General features: G+C 36.7%; 1 protein-coding gene and 1 pseudogene across 3 annotated transcripts; both read right to left on the reverse strand.

Moving 5' to 3' along the window:
• Positions 1-1,839: 1,839 nt before the first annotated feature.
• LOC105170893 (uncharacterized) lies at positions 1,840-7,495 on the reverse strand (annotated as a pseudogene). The gene is made up of 8 exons (XR_016067510.1): positions 6,944-7,495; positions 5,842-6,476; positions 5,208-5,775; positions 4,286-4,455; positions 3,738-3,926; positions 3,234-3,396; positions 2,619-2,805; positions 1,840-2,131 (listed from the first exon to the last, which is right to left on the reverse strand). The product of XR_016067510.1 is annotated as an uncharacterized LOC105170893 (transcript).
• A 1,324-nt stretch (positions 7,496-8,819) lies between these two features.
• On the reverse strand, positions 8,820-11,704 carry LOC105170895 (phenylacetaldehyde reductase). Of its 2 annotated transcripts, none has more exons than XM_020696560.2 (6): positions 11,507-11,704; positions 11,033-11,202; positions 10,507-10,698; positions 10,003-10,165; positions 9,703-9,892; positions 8,820-9,216 (listed from the first exon to the last, which is right to left on the reverse strand). In XM_020696560.2, exons 1-6 carry the CDS (start codon positions 11,622-11,624, stop codon positions 9,060-9,062), a joined length of 990 nt encoding a protein of 329 aa, XP_020552219.1. In that variant the 5' UTR covers positions 11,625-11,704; the 3' UTR covers positions 8,820-9,059. The 2 variants fall into 2 exon arrangements, with proteins under 2 accessions (XP_020552219.1, XP_011090120.1); XM_011091818.3 differs by having other exon boundaries at positions 9,703-9,889; positions 11,507-11,703.
• Between the last annotated feature and the right edge of the window lie 1,429 nt (positions 11,705-13,133).

Genomic DNA, 13,133 nt, shown 5'->3' on the forward strand with positions numbered 1-13,133 from the left:
TAAACAAAATAAATTTGTTTAACGCTTCATCCTTATTTTTCATGAGAAACACATAACAATATCTACTGCAATCATCTATAAAGGTGATAAAATATCGTTTGTGGTCCCTCGTCAAAACTCCATTGAACTCACAAATATCAGTGTGAACTAAATCAAGTATTTCTGAATCCCTTTCAATTGACTGATAGGGTTTCCTAACTTGTTTAGCTTCTACACAAACTTGGCATTTGTGATTTCGTTCAATATTTTGACTAGGAATTAAATTCAAATTTATCATTCGTTTGATCGAATTGAAATTTAAATGACCTAACCTACTATGCCACAAAGTAGAAGATTCAACATTCAATATAATAGAATCAGAAACATCAATTTTATTATTATCAACTCGAACTTTAAACAAGCCATCGTCTAAATAGCCTTTACCGACAAAAATACCAAATTGCTGAATTGCAACTTTATTAAGTATATTTGGCTAGTTTGCTTCACACTGCCCAAAACCCTTTGTCTCTAGTTAAATATGCGAAAACATAGGATTGGACCACTCTTATTAGTTCTACAACCTGATTTCCTTACATTTTTTCTTATGTTTCTTGTTTTCTAGTTGGCTGAGAAGACTTCCAGAATGTGTATCTGAGCACAGGCCTGACGGAATTCAAAATATGTTGTCCAAGATATTCCTACACCTTGAGTCAAACACATACTCTAGATTTAATAATATATAAAAATGTATTCTTGCACAGACTTGGATTTGGCGTCTTTCTGAACTTTTGTAACCATCTGCATCCAATTATTGAACTGGGCTAAAAGATTCATGCTAAAGGAGTTAAATCTGTAAGACTTATACATCTACATGCTGAAGAGATGTTTCTTCGTCGGCAGGAACCAACGTTGGACGAGGATAACAGATGCTCAGGACGTTGTAAGGCCATCATTGGCAGAATTGTGGAGCAAGTGAGGGCGGAGACTGAGCAATGGTCACAAATGCAAGAAATGCTGGGGAGGGTGAGGGGAGAAATGGAAGAACTGCAGGCGTCCCGTGATTTCTGGGAACATCGAGCGCATAATTCAGATAGCGAGATTCAGTCCCTTAAACATGCTGTGTTTGTGTTCATTGTGGTGATTTTTTGTTATTTTACATAGTTTATGTGTTCTTTTAGGTGGAAGAATGGAAAGAGAAAGCTCATGGGTATGAAAACAAGGCCAATGAGCTGCAACTCCAACTATCTGTGCTTCAGGAGGAGCTTAAGAAATCGGAAGCAGAAGTAAAACTTGAGACAAACAGGGAGTTAAAGACGATTTCGGATCCTCCAAGAAAACAACTTGTAATGAAAAGTCATGTATTAAAATGTCACTTGAAGGAAAACCAATGTTGTGATGAATTTGAGAATGCCAAGGATGAGCTGAATATGGAAGAAAACAGGGTCACAACACCGATGAAAGAGTTGGCGCCTATTTCTTTGGCTAAGCAGCTTGCAAAGGAGAAGAGAATGCTTCTTCTTCGGTTAAGGGACAAGCGACATGATAGTGAGAGAGGCGACGCAAAGAGCGAACGATCACCATTGCGAGATATTGGAAATTCGTTGTCGTTGAGAGGACAACATGGTTTTTCCCTTTAATTTGAGAAAGTGGGAAAAGGTAACTCCAATTGTCATAGTTGATGGAAGAGGAAGGTAGCCAAAGGCATCGATTGCTGAATTCTTGTTCTCTCTTTGCAGTGGTAGCCCAGAAAAGGCAATTGTGATAGATTATTGAATAGGCTTCCAGGTGCAGAACCAATGTAATAGATTAAGTGCAACTTTCTATCAGTGTGTGTGTGTGAACAGAAATATTACTTATCAATTACCATTGAAGGACAGGACACAAGTTTATTATTCATGTTCCACTATAGAATGTGTGGAACTTTTTAGGGTTCCAAGTGATCAAACATAGGATGTTTATATTGTGCAACATACCGACTGTAAGAGAGATAGGCCCTCAAATAGCTGATGGTTATCTAAAAAAGTTCTTCTCTTTCAAGCTTTCAACAGTTTCCTTGATTCCTTCTTCAAGAGAAGTGAACACAACACCTAGGGCTTTTGCCTTTTCTTTCGACACCTGGTAGGTGGGAACAAACGGCTTGTCATCCCCACACCTGTACAAGGAAATCCCCGAAAAATAAATAAATAATCAATATCGTGAGCGAGTGAGATTTATTACGACAAAGGACTCGATTGTTTTGTCATGCAAGTATGCTAGAAGGAGGTACAATTCCGAGCCATCATTTGAAAATTAGAAGGGAAGATATATGAAAATTATGCAATTAATGGATGCAACCAGAATAAAGATCGTAGGTATCAATTTTGCAACTCTAACTAATTTCCCCACACAAAGCGTTTGGTTGATAGCACAGCAGCTTACTTGATTCGTACACACTCAGATGTGACATAGCTTCACATACTCAAGCAACATAACAACAGCTATCTGTTAATCAAAGAAGTTATAGGATGCAAGAACGAGAGTACCAAAATGCTAATCAAAAGAAGAAATACTACTCAAAATAAATATAAGGAATGGGATACTCATTGATCAAAGTTTCACATAATATATGATATTAAAAGTCAATCACAACAAGGACTTACTTTTCAGGAAGTTTGAGAGAAGGGTACAGTTCACGCAGGATTTTCACGACCTCTGAGAAGTGTGCAACCTTCTCCACCAAACAGTATCTTCCTTTGGCCGAAGGATTCTCAAATGCCAATATATGTGCATTTGCCACATCTTTGACGTTTATCCATCCAAAGGTAGAATTTGGATGTGTTTCTCCACCTGCTTGTTCCGAGACGAAGAGTAGAGAATTCCAATGTAAAGTTCTTAATATCCCAATGCAAAAACCAAAAATTATGTAAAGAGGCAAACGCATTTGATCTGATCCACCATTGCTTTCGGCTAGGAAAAGATAAAGTAGAATTTCTCATTTGATCTGCATATCACCATTAATTTACTTATCTGCATATTACCAGTAGTTTTGACTTACTAAAATCTCTAAATTTGTCTATTGAGCAATTTTTGTTTTCCCACAAAAAACAAAAAGAGAAGAACAAACAGGGACCGAAAGGAAAGGAACACATTACAGGAAATGGATGAAAAATTCCCAAAATTTGTATACCAAAGCAAAGAAATTATGTAGATATTAGCAGGTGAATCAATTATAGATATGACGAGGGACTAAAATCTAAGGACCTGCTGGAACTTACCATTTATCAAGTTCAGAATAGCAGCGCAACTTGTGTTGAGTGTTGGCTGCAACAATGGACCAATTACCATCCCAGGGTTTATGGTAACCATGTCTATTCCTTTCTCTTTCACAAACTCCCAGGCAGCATCCTCAGCCAATGTCTTTGAAAGCAAATGCTATTGCTGGTGGAAGCAGTACGACATAAACAAGCAGAACCAAAGTGACATTTATCATGGGAAATATGTGAGAACAAAGAAGAAAAATAAGAATGTCAAGAATCATGGAATCAGTAGTTAATCACCAAATTAGTGACAACAAACCCTTGTTGCAACAAATTTGATTACTGCTCTAATATTCCTTGTCAATGTTGAAATTAATGAATATTTACCATATTTAACAGTTTAAACTGAGAAAACTACTAGATTTTGTGGAAATTGACCTAAAGAAGTAACCATACAACATCCTCTGCACCTAGTTATAGGATTAGCATTTCCCAAAAATAGAAGAGGAATAGAACTCTGACCTGCATTTCTTTGCAAAGCTCTGGACTGGACCACCAACTCTCATCCACCACCACTTCAGGTGTCCGACGTTTACCATTGTGTACAACAGCAGCTAAAGAAGATGTCAGCACTACCCTTTTAATGGATGGCGTTTTTGCCCATGAGGCAAGGACATTGATAGTCCCCTTTAATTGAGAAATCAATTCTGCCTGGGGAAATTGAAAACTGACTTCAGCAAAAAATGCTGCTACAAGTGATAAACTTAGCTGGATGAACCAAGAACTTAAAGAAATGTCTTATATTCAGTTAAACTGACTACAAGAGGTGAATAAGCAGCTTAATAAATGAGTTCTATAGAGAAATAGAATGACCACACTACCTTCAGTCTAATAGCATAATTCATAATACTAAACTAAGCCAGACAGCAAAATAGTATAGTAAAAGTTGAGGCCTCTCAAATAAATGCCAGCTCTGGCATGATTGCCTTTTTCCATCAACAAGTTTCCAGTCTCCTGAGATAGTGCGACAGCAACAATTTACAAAAGAAAAAGGATAAGGGGGCAGGGACCTGTGGATTGGTGACAGCATGGTAGAAAGGGGATGCAGTGTGAAAAACGCCGACACATCCCTCAACTACAGAATCAAAGGACCCTTCTTCCAGTAGGTTTGCTTTAAGCAAGTGAAGCCTCTCCTTGGCTCCATCAAGTGAAAGTAAGTGCTGTGTCTTCTTTGGATCATCTACACAGTATTCCAAATTATCATAACGAATTTCAAAACAAGAATTGTACACACAAAAAACAACACCAACAAAACCCCATCTTTTCCAAGGCTCCATGGCAGTTACCAAGACACAATCTCTTATAACTCTACAAAACAAAATTAACATGAAAACGAATGCAACAAAGCCCATATCACCAAATAATCTGTATCACAAACAAAACCGAATTCCATAAAATCAAAAACAGAGACGATCTGATAAAGACGTTAACTCATTGGAACCTGAAAAAGGTCAACAAACCCGATCCTTAAGAGATCGTGGAATGCGATTTGAAAAAGGCTAATTCATTGGGACCTGAAAAAGGTTACCAAATTTCATCCTTAACAGATCGCGAAATGCAGGTAATTAAATGCAATCTGATAAGGGCCGCTAATTACGCCGTCAAAAGCAGGTGGTCAACAGAATCCGAGAATGATCTAAGAAACCCACGAGCAGTTTTAAGGTGAAATTTTCGTTTGAGTATCCATGCAAGGGCTTCTAATTTGATGCTATACAAATTCTTAATATCCAAAAGGCACAGTAGATACAACTGTCAAATATGGCAATCCATTGCAAAAATCTAATTTTGGACAAGCTGCGACCTAATACAAATGCCAAAAGTATACTTAACAAGTTCGCAAAAGAAGAGGTAAGTTCGCAAAAAGGGGAAGGGGAAATCACGATGACAGGTACTTCATAGCCTCTACTTCGTCCAGCAAAACATCAAACTCGCCTGGTTCAGGGAATTCTGGAGCGTCTGTGTACGGCTGAAGGTCTTTATCCAAGCCAGGGTTCAACTGCCCTTGATCGAACTTTTTGGCAAAAGCATGCAAAGTGTTTGCTTGGGCCTTGCATGTATTAAACCCGTCGCCAAAAAAGCGTGCCGCCTTCATCTCCACCGCAGTTTGAAAAGCCGCAGACCTCAAAAAATCACGAGCAGCTTGTAATCGAGCTTCAGCGAGCACCTTTTTGTGCTCCTCGATATGAATGTGATCGAACCTGCCTTCCCAAATACCATCCAATCGACCTGTTTCGTAGCCCTCTTCCATCCCTTCCTCTCTGCCGGCCAGGACTCCTTCCCTTCGACCATCAGAAAAAGCCTTGCCCTTAACGTTCTCCAATTCAGCAGAAAGCTCGGCGAGCTGCCCTTTTAAGCTCTCATTTTCAGCGACCAGAGCCTTTTCCCCTGATTCTTTCTCAGCAAATTGTCGGCGAAGATCCTCTAACTTTTTAACTGCAGTCAAATGGTCCCTCCTATGGCTGGTACATTTCAGAGCCATATTGTGGGAAAGGGCCGATGCCTGAGAGATCGCAGAAAAGCGTTCAAAAGAAGGTTAGAAATAAAACCAAAATTATTAACGGGTTACCTGCATCAAAGTATGGGCTAAATGCTCCTCAATGCGAGTATGAGAGGTCGTCATTATTGATGCCTGATCGCGAGGAAGCTGAGTTTTGCTATAAATTTCCCAAGAGGCCTGACCCGCCTCCCCGTACAAAACAGTGCTCTCCGCTGAGATGTTCCATTTGGGAACGAAGCGTTCTCCTTGGAGCTTCTCAGTTTTATGATGGTCGCATTTCAGCTCCTTGCGAGCCTCCCTCCACCAGCCTTGCACTTCCTGCAGCAGTTCATAATTAAGATCGGCAGCCTCCAAAGCCAGCTTCCCTTGCCCAAGAGATGGTTCCACTTCCCCAATTTTAGCGGATTTTGAGGACTTGGAGCTCCCGCTGCGCTTCTTAAGCTGCGGGGAAGGGTCCCCTGATCGAGGTCGTTTCTTGGGACTGGGGCTAGGAGATCGCACATTATCCCCAGCAGAGTCTTGATCAAGATTGAGGTACGTCTCAGGAGCCTCCTCAGCACACGTCCCTTCACTATCAGGAACCTCGCGACCACGAATCAGAGAAGGGGTCGCTGAAGGCTCAACAGTAGCAGCGACCAGTTTCTCAGTCGTCCCCTCCGAAGCTAACAAACGAGCTGCAATCCTAGCGTTCATGACGACCTCAACTGCCAGGACAAGAAAAGACGATTAGCAAACACGAGTACAAATAAGTACCCTTCTTCCAGTAGGTTTTCTTTAAGCAAGTGAAGCCTCTCCTTGGCTCCATCAAGTGAAAGTAAGTGTTGTGTCATCGTTGGATCATCTACACAGTATTCCAAATTATCATAACGAATTTGAAAACAAGAATTGTACACACAAAAAACAACACCAACAAAACCCCATCATCTTTTTCAAAGCTCCATGGCAGTTACCAAGACACAATCTCTTATAACTCTACAAAACAAAATTAAAACGAATGCAACAAAGCCCATATCACCAAATAATCTGTATCACAAACAAAACCGAATTCAATAAAATCAAAAACAGAGACGAATTCAACAGTAAATTATCAAAGTAAGCCTCTATTGTGCTAATCAAAATACCAGAAACACATAAAAACAGAAATGAAGGGGTTGAGAAGGGTTTTACTGACTGGGGTCCCGAACGGATGCCTTGACGATATAACCACGCTGGAGCAAGAATTTGACAATCCAGGAGGCAATGTTCCCTGATGCTCCAGTCACGCGAACAGTCTTGTAAAGATTTGAGCGGAAACAATGGTGGAAAGTAGAAAAGATTTCATTGATGAGTTGTATACAACAAGAATCAAGAAGTATGCTCAAGCTGATAATTGAAAATTGCTGTTCTGTTTCATTCTACTCGGAAGAAGAAGAAGTCGTGTATTTTATTGAGGGCCAAGGCTATAACTAATTGACTACCACGACTTCTTCTAGCCGTTTGCAAGAAACGTACTCCATTTACAAAGGCGTGACTGCGCCTTTTAGTGATAAGAAAGAACAACACTTGAAGAAAACGTTTTTATACATATTACAGAAGTATGAACGCATTGCATAAATGCGATTTTTCTCTTTCTTCTTTATCTCGTTTCTGCACTTGTTCTTGCTTCAATCTGCAATCTTGTTTCTTCACAAGTCTTCATCGCCACGCTCATTCTGCTGCTTCTCACCGCTCGTCTCCTTCTACTCTGCGCAATGCGTGTGAGGTTTTACTTTTATCAGTGGAGGTTGAAAAGTGATTGAATTGTATTCAACAGTGGTTGAAAAATGGTTGAATTGTATTCCACAGTGGTTGAAAAGTACAAAAATTAGGACCTAAAAATAAATCTAATTATTTGATACTCGATTAAAACTGATCAATAAAATTCATTTGATTCGATTTCTAGACTTAGCAAAAACTTAAACAATTCCTTTTTTGTTTAATAAGTTTTCACACTTGATTCGATTAGTATAAAAATAATTAAAATATATTTAAAAATATCAAATTACTTAAATTAGAATCATGTTTGTTTTAATTAAAATGCATATGAACTTGATTAAATTAATAATCAAATCAAAGCTTAACAGCTCTTGGCAAGGTTGCATGTACAAGTTTGATCTTTCCAGGTGAAATAAATCCAGAACGGATCTTAATGAATTTTGGTTGAATTATATTTAATTATATATTTTAATATATTTTTAAGTTTGTATATTCACATAGATACATTTTCTAAGTATTTTTTTTTTTAATTTTAAATTCAAAGCCAAAGGAGTGAGTCCTAATAAGTCAGTCTAGCAGTGCTAATCCTTCTAGCACATAATTAAGATACCGAACACATACTTTTGTATTACTGACATAACACGGGTCATAAATAAATCTGATTCAATAAGATGACTTAGCAGGTAGTAGGGAGGCAACGTCAAACAAACTCCACATGTCTCAGTCTATGTGATACTAAAAAATCTCCAGTCAACTCCCCTTATACCCACAAAATTAACTCTATCAAGCAACTAATGAACAACTTTACAAATTTTCGAGTTGATCGGGCAAGACACGCTCAAACAGACATATCTATGTCCAAAGAAATCTAAACTCTTGTTAATTAGCTAACATCTGCAGCTTTCCAACGACTTGCAAATTGTAATAATCAACTCTCAGATTCTACTCTAAGACCTCCTATATATAGAGGTTACAGTGCAGTCAAAATGGTAAGTAATTTTAGCCACTTACACTCGAAACTCTTTCTTTCTCGCAAACAGCAAGAATATCGAGCTCCCTACTCATTTTCTTTAATTCATCGTTATATTACAATTTATCAATTTTCTTTCCAAATTCAATTACTCATTTAAGTATCAAAGTGCTAATTTCTGTTTACGTGTTAATTCCTTTTTATTTAGTACTTTCAAGAAGATTTTTTTAATTGTTATAATGCTGCTGAACTTTGATTTGTGCCAAGCCTGTCCCAACTTAGATTATTTGCCTTACTACACTGTTATAATTTGTCAGTACTATTATAATTTGGTACAGAAGTATGACAAATAATTGAATAGGCTTCCCAGGTGCAGAACCAATGTAATAGATTAAGTACAACTTTCTATCAGTGTGTGTGTGTGTGTAAACAGAAATATTGCAATCAATTACCATTGAAGGACAGGACACAAGTTTATTATTCATGTTCCACTAGAGAATGTGTGGAACTTTTTAGGGTTCCAAGTGATCGAACATAGGATGTTTATATGGTGCAACATACGGACTTTAAGAGAGATAGGCCCTCAAATAGCTGATGGTTGCTTAAAAAAGTTCTTCTCTTTCAAGCTTTCAACAGTTTCCTTGATTCCTTCTTCAAGAGAAGTGAACACAACGCCTAGGGCTTTTGCTTTTTCTTTCGACACCTGGTAGGTGGGAACAAACGGCTTGTCATCCCCACACCTGTACAAGGAAATCCCCAAAAAATAAATAAATAATCAATATTGTGAGCGAGTGAGATTTATTACGACAAAGGACTCGATTGTTTTGTCATGCAAGTATGCTGGAAGGAGGTACAATACCGAGCCATCATTTGAAAATTAGAAGGGAAGATATATGAAAATTATGCAATTAATGGTTGGAACCAGAATAAAGATCGTCGGTATCAATTTTGCAACTCTAACTAATTTCCCCACACAAAGCTTTTGGTTGATAACGAAGCAGCTTACTTGATTCGTACACACTCAGATGTGACATAGCTTCACATACTCAAGCAACATAACAACAGCTGTCTGTTAATAAAGAAGTTATAGGATGCAAGAACGAGAGTACCAAAATGCTAATCAAAAGAAGAAATACTACTCAAAATAAATATAAGGAATGGGATACTCATTGATCAAAATTTCACATAATATATGAAATTAAAAGTCAATCACAACAAGGACTTACTTTTCAGGAAGTTTGAGAGAAGGGTACAGTTCACGCAGGATTTTAACGACCTCTGAGAAGTGTGCAACCTTCTCCACCAAACAGTATCTTCCGTTGGCCGAAGGATTCTCAAATGCCAATATATGTGCATTTGCCACATCTTTGACGTTTATCCATCCAAAGGTAGAATTTGGATATGTTTCTCCACCTGCTTGTTCCGAGACGAAGAGTAGAGAATTCCAATGTAAAGTTCTTAATATCCTAATGCAAAAACCAAAAATTATGTAAAGACGCGAAATCTAAGGACCTGCTGGAACTTACCATTTATCAAGTTCAGAATAGCAGCGCAACTTGTGTTGAGTGTTGGCTGCAACAATGGACCAATTACCATCGCTGGGTTTATGGTAACCATGTCTATTCCTTTCTCTTTCACAAACTTCCAGGCAGCATCCTCAGCCAATGTCTTCGAAAGCACATACCATTGCTGGTGGAAGCAGTACGATGTAAACAAGCAGAACCAAAGTGACATTTATCATGGGAAATATGTGAGAACAAAGAAGAAAAATAAGAATGTCAAGAATCATGGAATCAGTAGTCAATCACCAAATTAGTGACAACAAACCCTTGTTGCAACAAATTCGATTACTGCTCTAATATTTCTTGTCAATGTTGAAATAAATGAATATTTACCATATTTAATAATTTAAACTGAGAAAACTACTAGATTTTGTGGAAATTGACCTAAAGAAGTAACCATACGACATCCTCTGCACCTAGTTATAGGATTAGCATTTCCCAAAAATAGAAGAGGAATAGAACTCTGACCTGCATTTCTTTGCAAAGCTCTGGATTGGACCACCAACTCTCATCCACCACCACTTCAGGTGTCCGAGGTTTACCATTGTATGCAACAGCAGCTACAGAAGATGTCAGCACTACCCTTTTAATGGATGGCGTTTTTGCACATGAGGCAAGGACATTGAGAGTCCCCTTTAATGCAGGATCAATCAATTCTGCCTGGGGAAAGTGAAAACTGACTTAGCTGGATGAACCAAGAACTTAAAGAAATGTCTTATATTCAGTTAAACTGACTACAAGAGGTGTCAATCTAATAAGCAGCTTAATAAATGAGTTCTATAGAGAAATAGAATGACCACACTACCTTCAGTCTAATAGCATAATTCATAATACTAAACTAAGCCAGACAGCAAAATAGTATAGTAAAAGTTGAGGCCTCTGAAATAAATGCCAGCTCTGACATGATTGTCTTTTTCCATCAACAAGTTTCCAGTCTCCTGAGATAGTCTGACGGCAACAATTTACAAAAGAAAAAGGATAAGGGGGCAGGGACCTGTGGGTTAGTGACTGCATGGTAGAAAGGGGATGCAGTGTGAAAAACGCCAACACATCCCTCAACTACAGAATCAAAGGACCCTTCTTCCAGTAGGTTTGCTTTAAGCAAGTGAAGCCTCTCCTTGGCTCCATCAAGTGAAAGTAAGTGTTGTGTCTTCTTTGGATCATCTACACATCATTCCAAATTATCAGAACGAATTTCAAAACAAGAATTGTACACACAAAAAACAACACCAAAAAACCCCATCTTTTTGCGGTTACCAAGACACAACTCTTATAACTCTACAAAACAAAATTAACATGAAAACGAATGCAACAAAGCCCATATCACCAAATAATCTGTATCACAAACAAAACAAAAAACAACGACGAATTGAACAGTAAATTATCAAAGTAAGCCTCTATTGTGCTAATCAAAATACCAAAAACACATAAAAACAGAAATGAAGGGGTTGAGAAGGGTTTTACTGACTGGGGTCCCGAACGGATGCCTTGACGGTATAACCACGCTGGAGCAAGAATTTGACAATCCAGGAGGCAATGTACCCTGATGCTCCAGTCACACAAACAGTCTTCATCGCCACGCTCATTCTGCTGCTTCTCACCGCTCGTCTCCTTCTACTCTGCGCAATGCGTGTGAGGTTTTAATTTTATCAGTGGAGGTTGTGCTGTCAAAGTCGCAGCCGGCTGACTAATCCCCAATATAAAATTAGCGGCTATGATGTCACTAATCATCTTTTTCTATAATTATTACTATCTGGCCCAATTTGGTTGATATCTTAATATTGTTCATCATATATAAATTATATATTTAATTTCCTATATTTAAATTCGATATTTATATTGTAATGTTTGATATATTGTATCCCATCGACACAATGACTCATTAATTATTATAAAATAATATTTAGAAAAAGAAATTTCCTTTATCCCTTCTACTCTCTTCATTTTTTTTTCCTTTCTTTTTCTTATTGAATGATTAAAAAATATTTTAAATTATAATAATAAAATATAAAAAGAAAATATATCATCTTGTTTTTTTGGGACTTTTGTGAAATATTTGAGTTTAAATTAGTTATTAAGTTTCAAAAACTAGAATTTTACGCCATATTTTTATAATTTTTTTAAAAAAAATTAAACCTTCCCTCAGTTTTTTTTCTATTTTTATTGAATGTATATTTTTAAGTTATGTTTTATATAAGTGTACAATATATACATAAATTATTTTTCAAAAGAATTGTATTTTAATAAATAAGTTAGAGGGTTTTTTTATTTATATATTTTGTAATCATTCACAAGCTACAAAATAAAAATAAAATATCTTAAAAAAGCATACCCTTAATAAATCAAATATCATATTATATTATCATATGAAATATCACACGTACAATACCTTAGACCAAATAATATATAATTAAAGATGGGATTAATTATCATTTCATTTCTCATCATGTTTAATTCTATCACACGAATCAAAAGATGCCTTATTGTATTATTATTTCACGTATTACTATACAATTAAATTTGTATTCCGCCGTGGTTGAAAAGTACAAAAATTAGGACTGAAAAATAAATCTAATTGTTGGATACTCGATTGAAACTGATCAATAGAGTTCATTTGATTCGATTTCTAAACTTAGCAAAAACTTAAATAATTCTTTTTTTGTTTAATAAGTTTTCACGCTTGATTCAATTAGTGTAAAAATAATTAAAATATATTTAAAAATATCAAAATACTTGAACTAGAATCATGTTTGTTTTATTAAAGTGCATCCGAACTCGATTAGATTAATAATCAAATTAAAGTTTAACGTAATGATTCTCTAATATATATATATCGGACAACTCTTGGCAAGGTTGCGTGTACAAGTTTGATCTTTCCAGGTGAAATAAATCCAGAACGGATCTTAATGAATTTTGGTTGAATTATATTAATTATATATTTTAATATATATTTTTAAGTTTGTATATTCACATAGATACATTTTCTAAGTATTTTTTTTTAATTTAAATTCAAAGTCAAAGAAGTGAGTCCTAATAAGTCAGTCTAGCAGTGCTAATCCTCTTAGCACATAATTAAGATACCAAACACAGACTTT

The sequence above is a fragment of the Sesamum indicum genome, linkage group LG9 (assembly GCF_026168435.1).
Source record: "Sesamum indicum cultivar Baizhima isolate 11 linkage group LG9, ASM2616843v1, whole genome shotgun sequence".
Lineage (NCBI taxonomy): Eukaryota > Viridiplantae > Streptophyta > Magnoliopsida > Lamiales > Pedaliaceae > Sesamum > Sesamum indicum.

Bases quoted from the DNA above. Each gene is read 5' to 3' on its own strand.
- LOC105170895 (XM_020696560.2), bottom strand. From the start codon at position 11,624: ATGAGCGTGGCGATGAAGACTGTTTGTGTGACTGGAGCATCAGGGTAC. The intron at 10,166-10,506 runs GTCAGAGTTCTA...TGCTTCCACCAG, and splicing joins AGCTTTGCAAAGAAATGCAG to CAATGGTATGTGCTTTCGAA. The intron at 9,217-9,702 runs GTAAGTCCTTGT...TTCCTTGTACAG, and splicing joins TCTCTCAAACTTCCTGAAAA to GTGTGGGGATGACAAGCCGT.